This window comes from Dipodomys ordii, unplaced genomic scaffold, assembly GCF_000151885.1.
Source record: "Dipodomys ordii isolate 6190 unplaced genomic scaffold, Dord_2.0 Scaffold83, whole genome shotgun sequence".
In the NCBI taxonomy this organism is placed as follows: domain Eukaryota; kingdom Metazoa; phylum Chordata; class Mammalia; order Rodentia; family Heteromyidae; genus Dipodomys; species Dipodomys ordii.
Window position 1 is genome coordinate 5,263,708 of NW_012267299.1, and position 17,129 is coordinate 5,280,836.

Below are 17,129 nucleotides of genomic sequence, written 5' to 3' on the forward strand. Positions count from 1 at the left end.
AAACAGGATCGAGGGGAGAATATACCTAGTCTTATCATATTTAAACTGCAGAGAGCCAAAGATAGAAAAATGTCTTAAAGAATTAATCTGGAGAGGGGATTTTTAATTTTAGGTAAAAATTATATTAAGGTTTTCATCAGCAATTGCACATATAGTTGAGTGTATACTGTGGACTCAGGAGACAAGAAAGTTAGAAGTTTCAAGCCATAAGGAAAGAAAGGAGGAAAGGAAGAAAGGAGGGAGGGCGACGGGGAGGAAAAGAAGGAATTGAGGGAAGAAGGGAAGGAAAGAAAGAAGAAAGGAAAGGATTTACCCATCTTGTAACAATGGGAAACTGCCCCTCAGATGGGCAATGTCTTCTTACCGTTTTGTAGGAAAAGGAAAACTTACCCCAAGGAACGCAACAGTACCCCAAGGAAGAGAACAGTCAAAAGTTCTGGTCAGACTGCCAGGAGACAATGACCAGGTAATTGTGATCAACTTGTTCCCTGGAACTACTCCAAAGAAAAGGCTGAGATCATGGTAAAATGGGTGACATCTGTTATGGGCTGTTCACTCATTATGCCTACCTCTTGTCCCCTGCCCCAGTTCCCTGTCATTTGAGTGTGGGGCTTGTGTCTGTACCCCAAAGGTAGTTAAAGATGTATTGAAGTGCTGTCTTCCTGTGGCTGCCATGTAATAAATCTCCTGTCTCTGTCCTTAACCATGTCTCTTTATCTGGTGTGTAGAGTTCAGTGCTTGCATCTGACATGTAAAAATCCAGGAGAAACTCCTGGAGTTAGAGCAACTCCAGTTTCAGGATGAACATCAGAAATAAATGAAGGTCAAATCATCTTTGGTTTTTCAAAATTCCTAATTGGTCTGAAAGATAATTGTTTAGAGTAATAATGTATTCATATGGCAAAGTGAAATAAATGACAGCATCTTCCTTAGAGAGGAATTGGGAATACCATATTGGAAGATACCTATAGAACACACACAAAAAAGTGTTAATTGAAAGTAGAGTTATTTATATTAGTTAAAATGTTACTGTAAATTTAGGCAATTAAAAAAATATAATTGGGAGTATGTTAAAATACGTGCACAGGATGCAGGGCCACAGGCCTCACCTTTCTGGACCCAGGTTTCTTCATCTGTGAAATCATCCTGCTAGAATAAGTCATTTGTCTTTCCTGTTTTGCAATTTTATTAGTAGAAAATAAAGTCAATCAGTAAGCCTACCTTCTTCCTTTTTAGCAATTATTTACAAGGAAGAGCCTTTTAAAACAACTCATTCTCTCATCTGTTACTTCACTGTCTGGGTTTTCATATATCCTGATTGTGTACCTTTAGCAGCCTCCCCTGGTACCTACAGCAAGACACTGGATGCGCTTCACCTGGCTTAATACTGCAATGCACTCACTGTAAGTAGGGTGCACACAAGCTGAAAGGAAAAGGCCATTTCAAGGTATTGATTTCACTGCCAGAGCCAGCACAAGACATGTGCCTTTCAATCAAAAAAAAGAAAGGAGAAAAAACGAAATGTAGCTGCTGTCCTTGACTAAATGGAGCTCATAATTAGTTCGTGATTACCTCCAAATATGTCACAGACATTCCTTCCCTGGCTGACTGTCAATGTATTTCTGAGCTCAGTGAACATTTTTATGAGCTACAACATCTCGGTCAATCAAAAAGTTTTACTCTTCCAGATTACTGCTTAAGTCGTAACATTCATTAAAAAAGAAATCAAACCACTCTGGGGCTAGCTGAGACAACTGTGGAAATGACCTGCCCTTTTAGAATGAGAGGCCAATATAGCTTCAGGTGAAAGCTATTAAGAAAAAGCAAGCGCTTGCTCACAGCTCTGCTCACAGCCTTCTCTCCAGCTTTTATTGCTGTAACCCTTTGCAAGAAAAATCCACTCTAGCCCAAAAGTCCAATTTTCTACTTTAAAATCTGCCTAGTGGCCAACAGATAGAAATGGATTAAGCCTCCCTATGCTCACAAATCTTCCAACAGTTCCTTGCATACTATTTTGCCCTACTGGAAAATTAAAGTGTCATAAAAGTCAATGTTTCACTTTGAAGGAAAAAAGGGCTAGATGACCAGACATCCACACATTTCTTTCTGGATTAGACTGTTCATCAAAGCACAACTAAGTAAACCAATTCTGACAGATAGGCCCAGAACGGATGGATGTAAGCATTAACTGGAGCAAAGAGCACAATCTTCCTGGTTGTTAAGAATCTTTGACTAATCAAGGACTCTCCATTTATGGTTAGAAGTCTGAAATAGGAAATACATTGAAAAAGAATATGTTTACAGAATAACCATCATTCCTCATATCAGTAGTTAAACTGTTTGGCCAAAACTTAATATACTTGCTATAAAGTTGTGTTAATGAACAGAATTCTGTACATCTTTATGTCCAAACTGAGCACATAAACTCAATACACATCTATTCTTTTTCTGAGTTTTTAACAAAGCTTATTTTAATCTATACATTCTTTTAAATGAACCGAATTCTTCCCTTAAGACAAAGTTTTTACCTTTTTTTCCCCTTTTCATCCAAGCGGCTGCTTTAGTAACATTTGCTATAGCTCTATAATGAAATCTGTCAGGAATTGGAAGGTGGTAATTTTACTAAAACTGAAGAACCAGAGCATGTCTGGGAGTCTCTGATTATGTTCATAGAGATAGATAATGCTTCAAATGAAAATAAGCCTCCTAGAAGATTCATTCTTAGATCAGTACTGAGGGCTGAATAATAGCAAAAACATATCACATTAAGAAGCATTCAGCCTTTAAATGAAGAGAAATGAAGGGTAGCTCAGATCTATTTCCTGCAGTACTACCCCTACTAGTATAGAGCAGGAGCAGAGCCTCCTTTTCTAATTCACTAGGCAGTTTTTATGCAAGAAAAATAATCAGACAGATCAGTCAAAGGTGAGGTATCTTTGGAAAATTTAATTGGGCCACATTTTCTTTCTCTTGCTGAAAACATCAAATATCCCCGGACATCGTGGGTTCCACAGCTTACAAAGGGGCAGTGGATTTCCCACACTTACATACTTTATCCAACTTTCTGTAGAAAGATAAGACATTTTCCAATCTTGCTTTTAAGTATTTCCTAAAAATACTTTAAAATACAACAAATGGCAAGTGAAACAAAGTAAGGCTCTATTTTTTCCTTTCCCCCTTACTAGGTACTGCATGATGGAGAAAGGAAGGAAGACTGGTGATATCAGTGTTTGCCACCCCGAGGGTTGCTGCAGGATCCTCTGAGACCCATGTCAGTGAAGCTTGACAGCCCTGCAGATTGCCTATCACAGGCTCATGGGAGACTGGGCGCTGTCCAATAATTCTCAGCACCCACACAGGGCTGCTGGTCCTCAGGAGTAACAAAGGAATGAGGACCAAGACAAGACCAGAGGTCTCTCATCTGGTACTGCTGTACCACAACTTCACTGCTGGGGGCCTTACAGTGTACATGCACATAACTAAATATAGTTAATGAAGATAAAATGAGAAAAAAAGTGCCTTTACTAGTTCCTCTATCAAATTACTGGAAAGAAAATAGAAGTATTTGTCTGAGAAAACATGTGTTCTATGTCAGAACTCCCTTGCGAGACATTTTAGAGATGCATTTGTCACTATATATGTATTTTTGCCTGGTGCACAGATTTCTTTAGCTGTACTTTTTAAACAGCTTTGCTATTTTTTCAAACTTGTTTCATTGACTTAGAAAAAGGACAAAGCAGCCAAATTTAACCAATTTGTTGCAGAAAACATCTCAGACATTAATCTTCACTTTCTTGTGTTAAAAGTACATGATTAAAAGGTAATCAAACAGTTTTCTTCTTACCAGGAAACTAAGCAGCTATTGTCATTAAATGTACCTCTAGTAAACATGGGGCCTTTTATAAATATAAAATTAAATTCTTTTAAGGAATAGGTTTGTGATTTTAGTTATGTGGGATTTACATTTATACTTTGTAGTTTAAAAATAATGCGTGGTCTTCCCTTCTTCACCTCCACAGCAACTTCACTTCAGCAGGCTCGCACGTACAGGTGGGGGGCTAGGGTATTCATTCGGCTGTGGCAGCCGGCACAGGGCATGTGCTCTTAGAATCCTTGCAAAAACTCCTGAAGCTGGGTGACAATCTCTGTGTCCACCGTTTCCATGAGGGACTGGAAGCCTTGTTCTCCGAGCATCTCCTGCTGTGCCTTGAGCTTCTCATAGATGAACTGCTGCAGCGATACCGTGTGCACAGGATCCTTTAGGGCCAGCTGTGGATACAGAGGAAGTGCTAGACAATCAGACAAGCAAAACGAATTCCTCTATATGCAGCTTTGCAGTCTCGTTCCCAACTTTGCTTCTCCCTCTCTCCTTTGAAGGGATTCTAAAATAATCCCAGGGCAAAGATCTCATTCAATTGACTAATTGATTAGCCTCAGTTTTCTATAGCCCTTTGAATACAAGGGCCTGATTTGGGTTCTGATTAGCCTAGTTTCTCGGGCCAAGAGCTTGTCCTACTTAAGGCAATAAAATCCTAAAAGGAACAAAACATGCTAAAGAGCATTTCAACACAACTGCCCAGGAATCTCCTTAGGAAGAATATAATGTATTATATAATATAGTATACAATTATATAACATACCATATTAGTAAAGGTTTTCTTGGGAAAAGGGTGCTTCATATAATCATTTGTTTGTGGTTTTAAAATTAGTAACAAGCTTACAATTTTTAAAATTTTCTTCAAAATGGTAACTTCCATATATAGTATAATTCTTTAAAAAAGGATATTTAATTTTGTCTACATTGAAATACAGGTCCCTTATTTTAAAAAAACACACAATTAGTATTATTGGTAGTTTACTGAGAAAAAAAATCAGGCAGGGATGAAAATATGGAAAACTACCACAAATATAATTAAATGTTCTTGTAAATTTCCCCAATCATCCAGATTCTTCCTCTGTACACCTAACTTTTGTTTTTTAATTCAGCAAATACTACATTGCCAAAGTTTCCAAGTGAACAGCAGCAAAGTTACTAAACTCTGATTAAGGTTTTTTAAAAGAAACCACTCAAGTAAGAAAGGGTCAATACTCAATAAGGACACTGACACCACCAGGCAATTAATTTGAATTCTCAAATAAAAACCAAAACAAAACAAAAACTCAGAGCCATCACTTTATTTAATTCTAAAGACACTTGCAACAGAATTTTCTCTTCCAATGTCTTTTGATTACTATGAATTCACTTGATGTAACAAGTCTTAACCTCTGTGATTAATATTTTCACTCTCTCACAGGAAGAACTGCTACCACAGGAGAATGTCTGATTATCTATGGGTAACTTTACTGCATTTCAGTTGGATTATTTCATTATTTCCTACCTTCTTTTTTTTTTTTTTGATTCGGTTGTAGGGCCTGAACTCTGGGCCTGGGCGCTGTCCCTCAGCTCTTCAGCTCAAGGCTACAGCACTCTACTACTTGAGCCACAGCGCCACTTCGGCTTTTTTTTTTCCTTTTTGTTTATGTGGTGCTGAAGAATGGAACCCAGGGCCTCATGCATGCAAGCAAGGCAAGCGCTCCCCCACTGAGCCACCTTCCCAGCCCATTTCCTATCTTCTGGGCCTCATGCATGCAAGGCAAGCGCTCTACCACTGAGCCACCTTCCCAGCCCATTTCCTATCTTCTTAAACTCTGTTAATGTCACTTCCAACACTGCAGTTTTTAATAGCAAATCTCCTACTGCAACAGAATTTTTCTAAGATTTTTGGGATAAATCTGACGCTATTTTCTTCCCCTGTTTGTGATGCTGAACCTTGCACATGTCCACATGGTAAGCAAATGTTCTATTACTGAGCTATATCCACACACAGCCCTTGGTTTTTGTGAAGGGGAATTTACTATGTTACTCAGGTTGGCCTTAAACTTATTCATTTTGTGTAACCTTCTAACTAAACAGCACTAGATTTTTCTTCCTAGGGAAGTCATTTTTAAATATAAATGAAACCTTTGCTGCTACATTAAAAACCATAACCACCTATGAGCAACTGTTTCTCCTTTCCCTTCAAAATAACCAAAATAATTGCATAATTCTCTAAAAAGTCTAGTATTAAAGACATTTCAGCCAAAGAATGATATAATGTATGATTTATATTTGTAACCCTGAAGAGATGAGTAACACTAGCATTTTTAAGTTATGATATTCATAATTAGACTTAGTTAATATTAAGCTATTTAACCCCCATCTCTCACAAACTAGGGTAGTACTTTTAATGTATCCAAAAGACTAAAGAACTGGGGATCTTAATAGAGATGACACCACAATCTAATTAACTTCACATGGTAATGGTTGTTCTAAAAATCAATAGTACATATAATCAGAACAACTTTAACAAGATAGTAATAAGTAAAAAAAATAAAATTTAGGATCCCAAAACTGAATCAAGGAATTTTAAGTGTTATTAAAAATATAGTTTTACTCTAATCTTTAAGTCAATCATTCATTCACCTTAAAAGTATAAAGCTAGAGTGAAAACCAAATTACTATATGATGTTATAACATCTGGATAGTTTAGTTTACAAAGGGCAGATCTACCACATTAACTAAATGTGTCTGCACAAAAGGTAGTGATTCATTTACACATTAAGAATCTTATTAAGGAAAATATTATCATAGGTTATTTAACACCAATGATATATCCAATGATGGGTGGGAGTAGGAGTGGAGAAAAGCCAAACAAAGTTATATCAAGAGGCTATAAATAAAGAAAATGTACATAAAGAAAATAAACATGCCACAAGTTCAGGATACTACATTAACAAGTCTCATTCCAATGGAGAGAAACTTCTAGAAGTATACTATGAACATTATATGTTGGGAAATGATAAAAATGGTATTGAGAACTTTGAAAAAGATTTTCTAAAAATTCAGCTCATATGCCCTGGAAATTCACTAATCTAATTTTCTTGAACTTAGAAAGATCTAGCAAGACAATGTGGCTGGCTCAAGGTCACAGCTAACAGCACAAAAAGGAATAGAATTTGATCTTCAAATGCCCCTCACAAAGGTGCAATTTCTCTGAACATTTAAAATACAATTTATCAAAACGAATTCCAGGAAAGGGAAACATGAGGGTTTTTTGTTTTTATTGTTGGTTGGAATGATGTTTGTTTTTGCTTTTTTTTTTCCCATTTTAAGGGGAAAGGGAGGTAAAAAGGGAGAGAGGAGGCAGCTATAAAATGAAATAAACTAAACATACTTGAAAAGATAACAGAGCCTGACATTGGTGGCTCATACCTGTAGTCCTAGATACTCAGGAGGCTGAAATCTAGAGGATCATGGTAAGAAGTTACCACAGCAGAAAAGTTTACCATACTTTATTTTCAACTACCCAGCAAAAAGTCAGGTTAGAAACATAGCTCAAGTGATAGAGTGCCAGCTAAGCAAACCTGAGGGCCTGAGTTCAAGCCCCATTAGCACTCCATTCCACCCCCCCCAAAAAAAAGAAAAAAGAAGGCTATTAGAGTAGCCAGTATTAGCTATATATTGAGGGTTTGTATGAAATTATTCAAATATATTGATCAAAGAAAAATGACAGAAACAAATAGAAATTAGTAGGTAGTGTTTACTGTTATTTCACAAACAATTTATGTTTTCATTTATGTATTCTACTTATGAGTAGGTTCTATTGCTGTTTTCATTTGCAAAGGAAACAGGACATAACACAAGCAGGAAATGCTAAAGCAAAGGCTCTTACTTTTGTATTCATGGTCAAAGTAAGTATTAAACAATTAAAGGCTTTCTAAAAGCAATGTATTCCTATTCACTTTAAAAAAAATGATTCATCTAGTGCAAATAAGTGGCTTTCAAAACAAGGTAGCAGTTTATTCAAGGGTATTATTATAATAGATGTAAACCAGGAAAAGTCCACTGCAGAGATCCAAAAAAGCAATAAGGAATGAAAATAATTTCCTCAAAAGAGAAAATTAAGCATTTTAACTTTACGGTTTAAGAATTTTATTTTTTATTAAGTAAAAGTAAAGCTTCAGGGGGTTGGGAAGATGGCTCAGTGGTAGAGCGCTTCCCTTGCATGCATGAGGCCCTGGGTTCGATTCCTCAGCACCACATAAGCAAAAAGAAAACAGCCAGAAGTAGCACTGTGGCTCAAGTGGTAGAGCGCTAGCCTTGAGCTGAAGAGCTGAGGGACAGTGCCCAGGCCCAGAGTTCAGGCCCCACGACCCGACAAAAAACAAACAAACAAACAAAAAAAGTAAAGCTTCAGTTTTTCTAACACATGCAACAATTATTTTAGGTCTACTTTCTAGACTAGGAACATAACTTACCTGGTGAGCATATACTCCCAAGTTTTAAAACTCAGATACCTAACATTAATTCTCCTGCAAGTGATGGATAAATGTATGCATGGGAATACGTGTATGTACAAACAGATCATTGGAAACAGTCATATTTACAAAAGAATAATAGTAATAAAAATTTTAATTTTTAGACAATGGTTTTGTAACTTACCATCTTTTTCCTTTTATCTTGTTCTGTGGGTGGTTCTTCATCTTCTGTTACTTTTGGTTCCTCAAGATGAGACATTAACATGCAGCTGCAATTTTTAAAAAATCTTTGTTTTTAATAAATAAACATATCTATAACATAGAAAACCTAGCCCTCAATATCACTGAGAGCAGGAATGCTTCTGTGTTCTAAAATGGGAGACACATGCTAGGTGCACACTTTGTATCTTTCTGTAAAAATGATACTTTAGAAACACAAACTTCTTTTCCCTTATGTCTGGAGATATACAATATGCAATAATCTAAATAACACTATTATTAGATCACAATTATGTACCGATATGTTTTGTGCTTCGAATGACACTACAAGACTATAAGTAATTTGTCTCTGATGACACACAGAGACTTTCAGTACAGATACAAGTCATTTTATTTTGATTAGCTCTACCATTAGCAGAGATAATAGAAACAGTTTCTATCCAGTCAATGCTAGTTATATCAAGACAAGAAATGAATATTATCTAGTGGATCACCACTGATGGAACACACCCCATGGGTTGACAATTTAGAACAGGAGATTTCAACAAGTTATCAGTCACAGCTTCCTAATCAACAAACTGTGGCAAGGGAATTTTTTTTTAATGTTTTGTATCAAGTATAGGTGAAGGGCAATTCCTAATTCACCTACTTAAATGACTTTTTTTTTTCCTTGGTTGGTCTTGGGGCTTGAACTCTGGGCCTGGGCGTTGTCCCTCAGCTCTTCAGCTCAAGGCTAGCACAGTACCACCTAAGCCACCACTTAAGTCCCAGGGCCACTTCCACTTTTCTGAGTAGTTTATTGGAGATAAGATTCTCATGGACTTTCCTGCCCGAGATGGCTTTGAACTATGAGTCTCAGATCTTACCTTCCTGAGTAGCTAGGATTACAGGCATAAGCCACCAGCACTGGACTTAAATAACTTTTAAGTTAAGGGAGTCTCAGATCTTACCTTCCTGAGTAGCTAGGATTACAGGCATAAGCCACCAGCACTGGACTTAAATAACTTTTAAGTTAAGGCTAAGCACAGGTATGGATGCCAGAAAACTGGATCAGGCTCATTCCTACAGTGGACTTGGGTATTCTTCACTTCTGTTCCCCATCACTAAAACAACGTTTTTTGACACAAATGCTTCTGGGATCAAACAGTAAGAACCTTAGGCTGGAAATACGAAATCCTGATATACAAGATTTCAATCAGTATGTTCCTTGATCTCAAAACTGCAATGCTTTTTGTTCACTGTGATATTATAATACATCAGAGCACAAGTAGTTGGCCAATGCACCCCAAAACAAGGTAAGAAAATCCAATGGTACTACATCAAACCAAATCTATGTAATAAACTGAAATGTCTTGAAAAGTCTAGATCCCAGTCTGTATTTCAGAACTGAGTAATAAGACAGGGATCCTCTATTCTAGCCACTTTATGCCAACCACAGACTTGAATTCTAGCTGTAATAAATGTAGGTTTCCATGCACTGTATTTTGCATAAACTCTTCCACTGACCTGCAAAATTTACTGTCTTCCCTCGGCTAAAATATTTATCACACTATTATGGAGCATATTTTGTAGTTTATGGATAGAGAGATAGAGAGAGAGAGATGTGCCCCCCCCACTTTTATTCAATGACCAAAACTACCCACATAGACAATTTTTGCTTTGCAACTCTGTACGTTTCAGGAAAGTGCTAAATTCGTGTGTGTGTGTGTGTGTGTGTGTGTGTGTGTGTGTGTGTGTGTGTGTGTTGTAGTGCTAGAAGTCAGTCTTGAGTATGGAGGACAAACTCTCAGGAAAGTGCTAAATTCGTGTGTGTGTGTGTGTGTGTGTGTATGTGTGTGTATGTGTGTTGTAGTGCTAGAAGTCAGTCTTGAGTATGGAGGACAAACTCTCAATCACTGAGCTACATTCCAGCCCCAAACGCTAAAACATTTTCGTGACTGAAAAACTCAAAGCTGAAACTCCTACAGGAAAAGCTGTAATTAAAAGTTAAATTTCATTTTGCCAACCAATATTAAACACAGGCAATCATGCTTTAATTAAAAGCACATGAGAATAGATTTCAAGTAAAATGTGTTGGCTGTGAATGTAACGATGGTAATATTAACAAAACAGAAATAACAATAGTTTAAAATTAAAATGCCTAACACAAATATCCACAAAATCAATTATGTCAGGTATCTAGCATGCTATATCAGAGTCTTCTGCAACAATTAACTCCAACCAGCCAAATACAACAAAGAAGTGTCCATATGTGATATGAAACTCTTTACATAATTTATTTTAAAAAGATAATTTAATTTTAAAGGGTAATTTAATTTTTTTAAAAAGGCAGGGTAATATACATGTAATCCCAACTACTCAGGAGGAAGGGCCAATCTGGGCAAAGTTAGAGCCAATTTCAAAAACAAAACTTTGGAATAGGTAATAAGGTGGAGGAGGAGTGTAGCTTAAGCAGTAGAGCACTTGCCTAGGATGTGTAAGGCTCTGGGTTCAAACCCAGTATTAGCAACACCTTTCACTTAATCTGTATTGAGTCATAGCATAGTTTTTAAACAGCTGAATTTACAAACAACTACTAAGCAGTGATACATACATAGTACTTGCTTTCAAAATTCCCCTAGAACAAATGAACGTTTCCCTATTTAATTTAGGAGCTTACTGTAGCCTTCACAAAACCAGAGGAGGCCTCCTAAATAAACCCTGTGCTACTCTATCTGGAGCCTACTCATAACCAAAGGCAAGTGTACAAATCACACTCTTGAGAGCCATTATTAACAAGCCTCAAACTAGAGGTTACACTGGTCATCTAGAGGGCTCTGTTTCAGTATTGACTGTTTCTAATTCAGTAGGACTGAGTGGGGTCTGAGACTATATTTTTCACGATTTCCCCAGTAATGCTTTTTCAAAAACACTGTTAGTGGTATGGAGAGTACCAGAAGACAGAAATGACTCTGAGCACTGACTTGTATCAGGCCCAAATACCAATAGGGTATCCTACTTATATTTGTATCTCTCTTATCCCGTGCAACTGACTTCAAAATTAAGGGTTAAGAGAGAATGGTGGAAGGGGTGACACTGACCAAGTTGTATTACATTCATAAACTGCTTTGTTGAATGACAACTCCTTGGTACAATTAAACATAATTAAAAAAATCCAAATAGCTATTTACAAAAATAAAAAAAGGGGGGCTGGGAAGGTGGCTCAGTGGTAGAGTGCTTGCCTTGCATGCATGAGGCCCTGGGTTTGATTTCTCAGCACCACATAAGCAAAAAGAAAAAAAGCCAGAAGTGGCACTGTGGCTCAAGTGGTAGAGCACTAGCCTTGAGCTAAAGAGCCGAGGGACAGCGCCCAGGCCCAGGGTTCCGGCCCCACGACCAGACCCAAATAAATAAATAAATAGGAATTAGAGAGCAAATAAATATTCACGTCTACTTTTTTCCACAGGAAATATGTTCAAATTTTAAATGTCTATATGAATAGGTTATGAGGGCATATTAAAGTGTGAAAATAAGAATAGGCTCCTGGGTATAGTAAATTATTTCTTAAAAGTTATATATGCATGTCACCAAACTGCAAATCTTTCAATTCTCTCTAGCCATCTCTACTTGTTACCAACTCCTGCCAGTCCTTCCTGTTGAAGCCCATCTCAACCTCATCATTGTTCTCAGGGACTAGATTACTTGTTATCTGGGTCTTCCTACCACCAGTGAAGTCAATTCTCAATTCCTAAAGGTTATATGTATTGTCAGGGCTCCTGTTTCAATGCAAGTCCTATTGTCCTACTTCCAAATCTTCTGATACACAGGACTATAACTAAAAAAGGGATTTCTAATTATAAATCTGATGTTACTTAGAAACTTAGAAGCTTTAAAATCACCTGTGGAGTTCCACTAATTAGAGAAAATAGCCCCAAATTCTTCATCTTTCTCATAGGTTACTTAACTAGGTAGCTCAACTTATTACACATACTATAGAGGTTAAAAGCTATGAACATATGACCATACAAGATGATGCTAACTGGGGCTGGGTAGGTGGCTCAGTGGTAGAGTGCTTGCCTTGCATGCATGAGGCCCTGGGTTCGATTCCTCAGCACCACAGAAGCAGGAAAAAAAAAAAAGCCAGACAAGATGATGCTAAGCAAAATGAACCCCAAGACAGGGACACAAGAAGTTTTATCTTTCTTGCTGTTGTTTTTAAATGTATTTGTAATGTACTGTGTGAACTTTTTTTTTCTTTTGTATGTTCTTCCCCCATGGTATAACTCCTGTTTTCACTGTATTTGATTCCAGCGCCCTGCATCTTGTATATACATTTTTCTAATTTGGGGAGGGAAAGGGAAATAATAGAATGCTGAAATAAGGATACAGGTTGACCCATTGTAACAATGAGATGTACAAGACACTATGTTGAAAACAAACTTTACAGCTTTGGAGGTGGGGGGAATGGGAGAAGTTGGGATGATGGGGAGGGAAGGGATGGTAGAGAATAAACAAAGGAGGGAGTAACAATGATCGATAGGAAATGTTCTCATTACCTTACTCATGTAACTGTAACCCCTTTGTACAGTATCTTTACAATAAAAAATATATATTAAAATTAATATATTCATTATCTTATAGAACTATATAACCCTTCTATACATTACCTTTATAACAAAAAATAGATAAAACAAAATTTTATTCTATGAAAAAAAATTCATTCTTTACATGTTTCAAGTGAAGACACTGAAAACTAGTCCTATCTCCTGGATTTTTTAACATGCTCATCCTTGTGTGTATATGTTTGTGTGTGTCTCTCTTATTAGTTTTGTTTCTCCAAAGAATCTTAAAATACTACTTCAGTGAGGTTTTATCCTTTGTTCTAATTCATTCTCAAGTGAGACTACAGAAAAATTTAACAGAACCCAAAGGATTAGCTTTGTTTGGATTAACTGTTCAAATAAACATGAAGGGGAAGCTAGAAGCTGAGTTAACTACATAAGGAAATATGTTATATGCTTCTCCTATCAACTCTTCTGACAGGCTATGCCTATAGTCTTATGGAACTATTTAATTCATAGAGAAGGAAAATTTATCAGAGTCTAGAATAAAGTCTTAGAAACTGAGATTATGAAAAGGAAGGTAACTTGTTTTCCCCTCAAACACCTATACATACATACTATCATCCTACGGTTAAAATTCAATCTTCAAACAGTTGTGGGGAAGAACCTAGTGAATGGTCAAACAGTCTAGTAACTATGATCATACGGCCTAGTTACCCAAGAGTATCAACACTTGCGTTTAGGGCTTTCTACTTTGGTTCCACAGTTTGCTTTCCTTACTTACAACATTTGCCTTTCAAGCCAGAAACATTTTATTCATGCTCAACTTTGCATATTGAATAAGACCTTTCTAGTCTTGACATTTTTTATAAATTTTGCTGAGCCTTGGTATCCTGATTGTAGTTTTATCTCACTGTAATAGGTAAGTTCTACTTTATTTCTAACAGATTCCAGATTCTCCTCTCTTCCAGTTAAAATGGCATAATTTTGTTCTACTTCCTATTTTCTAACTCTTTGCCTGAAACTCTTAACTCATAAAACATGTAACTTCTTGTATTCATTACTTAATTCTGTTATTAGTTATGCCTCCTCTAAGCTGAAAATTATATACTCCAAAGAGGACAAGGGACATCAGAACATAACACAAACATTTTACAATCACCTGTAAACTGTCACCCATTGTATAAAAACACATTATTTATAGTTTTGTGCCATAAACTCTTATTGTTAACTAGTTAAATCCTATTTTTTAAAATTACCTAAAGCTGGGTACTGGTGGCCTGTAATCCTAACTACTTAGGATCAGAGGATCATGATTCAAAGCCAGCCTGAACAGAAAAATCTGAGACTCTTATCTCCAATTAACCACCAAAAGCTGGAAGTAGAGCTTTGGCTCAAATGGTAGAGTGATAGCCTGGAGCAAAAAAACTCAGCAACAGGTCCTGAGTTCAAGAGCCAGGACCAACACAAAAAATAAGTAAAATAAAACCTGCCTTAACACCCCACTTTGTTTCGGTTTGAGTATGGAATGTCTCCCACAGGCTAATCCGTTGAACATTGGTCCCCAGCTAGTGCTATTATTTTAGAGGTTCTAGAAACTTTAGGTGGCTGGGTCTCACTAGAGGAAAACAAGATCACTGGGGGGGGACACATCTTTAAGGCTACATCTTGCCCTGGTTCCTCCCTATATGCCCTTTGTGCTCGTGACCACCACACATTCCCACCAGGGTATTCTGCCCAAGCACATAAAACCAAGCAACCATTGACTAAACCCTCAAAAATTATGAGCCGAAGTACATCTTTCACCTTCTAATTTGCTTATATCAAGTATTTTGGTTTGTAGACACAAGGTTGATGTTTCTGCTTCACATGACTGCCATTTTCCCCCAAATTAAGTGACATGTCAGGCACATTTAGTAAGATTCAAGGACATATATCTGCTTTACTTATTTTTTAACAAAAGAGGATAGAAATGGCCATTTTTCCCATGCCATAAAAAGCTTCAAAATAACTGAAGAAAACAGGTTCAGTGTTAAAAGAAGTCAAGCAGTTCAGAATTCCATCAAGCCTTGATTATCATTACAAGAGATATTGCCTTTATTAATAATATTAAATGGAAATGAATGATAATTCTAATCACAAAAAGATATAATGCTTGATTTAAACATAAGAGAAATTTAAATTATCAGTAAATTATCAATGTTTCTGGTCATACATTTTACTAATTATTCATTCAAGAACATAATTTATTTAATCTATTACTTTTTAGAACTAGTCAATTACCACATGACCCCTGAATACCTAAAAGGTACCAGAGATGCTTCAATAAATATACTAAGCAGCCTATTCCAGTTCCCTCTGAGTTACATAATAATAGTTACATAATAAAGGTGATTCTAAGATCAAATATTAAATTCTAAAGGCTAACTAATGAACAAAAACTTTTACTATAAGACAAAATTACCATGTTTCCACATTATGCTTACAGGGTTAATGGTAAACAAAAACCATGAGGCATGTACTTCATTATTTCTCAATCCCAAATATTAATTAAATCATCCACTCACTCTTTGTAAGTTCTTGTTTCAGGGTCTTCTGTCATGACATCATGCAGGCCCTCCACTGAAATATTAATAATCCCACAGAATTTATCTTGGATAACACTGGAATAAAAGAGTAAAACAGATTAGCTGGAATATTTTAACAAGTAATTCAAATATTTGCATATTGTCTTGAACATAAAGAAAAACTTTGTTTCTAAGACACAAAAGAAACTTCCAAAATATACCCGATAAGGTAAAAGTTTTACTTTTAGACACATTACAAATTTCTCTTTCACAACATTAGTAGCGTGTTTAAATACAGAAAGGGTAGGCTACACATGAAAGTTAATATATTTTTTGTGTGACAGTACTGAAGTCAAGGAACTTTCTATCAGGTTTTTCAAAATATTCTTTATTCCACTGGTCTTAAACTAGCAGGTACCAGACTGTAATCCTAACTACTGTCTATAATCCTGACTACTTAGGAGGCCATGTAAGAACGGGGTAATCGAGTTTTGGGACCTGCTAGAGAAGAAAAGTTCTCAAAAACCCTTCTCGACCTATAACTGGGTAGAGAAGCATATGCCTGTCATCCTCCATGTGAGGGAGGCTGAGAGAGGATCGAGGTTCTAGGCTGGCATGGGCAGGAAAGTTCACACATACCATCTCAATGGAAAAAGTTGGGCATGATGATATACACACACTTGTGTCCCTATGATGACAACAACAGGCAGAACCACAGTCTAAGAACAAGCCTTGACAGAAATACCCCATCATCTACAAAGTAACCAGCATATAAAAATGACTTCAAGGCACGGTCCATCGACCCTGCCTAGCAAGTGTGTGGTTCTGAGTTCAAACCCCAGTACCAACTAAAAACTTGTGCTAAGTTTAAAACTACAAAGATCAAGAAAAAAGTGCTGAAAAACTTCTGTTCTGAAGGCATATTCAGGGGGCGGGAAGGAGAAAGCATACTATAATTTAGAAGAAAAGAATAGAAAGATATCTTGTAAAGGACCTTGATCTAGAATTATATATATATATTGGTCATGGAGCTTGAACTCTGGGCCTGAGAGCTGTCCCTCAGCTCTTCAGCTCAAGGCTAGCGCTCTACCACTTGAGCCCACTTCCAGCTTTTTCTGCTTATGTGGTGTTGAGGAATCAAACCCAGGGCCTCATGAATGTGAGGCAAGCACTCTACCACTGAGCCACTTTTCCAGCCCTGGATCTAGAATTATTAAGAACTCTAAAATAAATTTAAAAAAAAGAACTCCAAAGACTCAGTAATATGACAAATAACTTCACTTTGTAACAAGTAAATACTTGAAAAGACACTTCACCAAAAAAGATATTCAAAGGTCAGGTGAAAAATCTGAGAGAATGGTCAACATCATTAGACATTAGAAGTGCAAATTCAAATCAGAGGAATTTTGACTGAAAGTAAAAATCAGGAAGATTGATGATACCAAGTACAAGCAAGAATTAGAAA

The 17,129-nt window shown here is 36.7% G+C and overlaps 1 protein-coding gene across 1 annotated transcript in view; it reads right to left on the reverse strand.

Moving 5' to 3' along the window:
• Positions 1 to 2,926: 2,926 nt before the first annotated feature.
• Ipo11 (importin 11) overlaps positions 2,927 to 17,129 on the reverse strand; it is a 129,334-nt gene continuing 115,131 nt past the window's right edge. The window contains exons 30-32 of the mRNA XM_013025287.1: positions 15,665 to 15,760; positions 8,522 to 8,606; positions 2,927 to 4,269 (exon numbers count right to left, since the gene is read on the reverse strand). Of these exons, the coding sequence (XP_012880741.1) occupies positions 4,105 to 4,269; positions 8,522 to 8,606; positions 15,665 to 15,760 (346 nt within the window). The 3' untranslated portion in view covers positions 2,927 to 4,104. The remainder of the gene's footprint in view (positions 4,270 to 8,521; positions 8,607 to 15,664; positions 15,761 to 17,129) is intronic.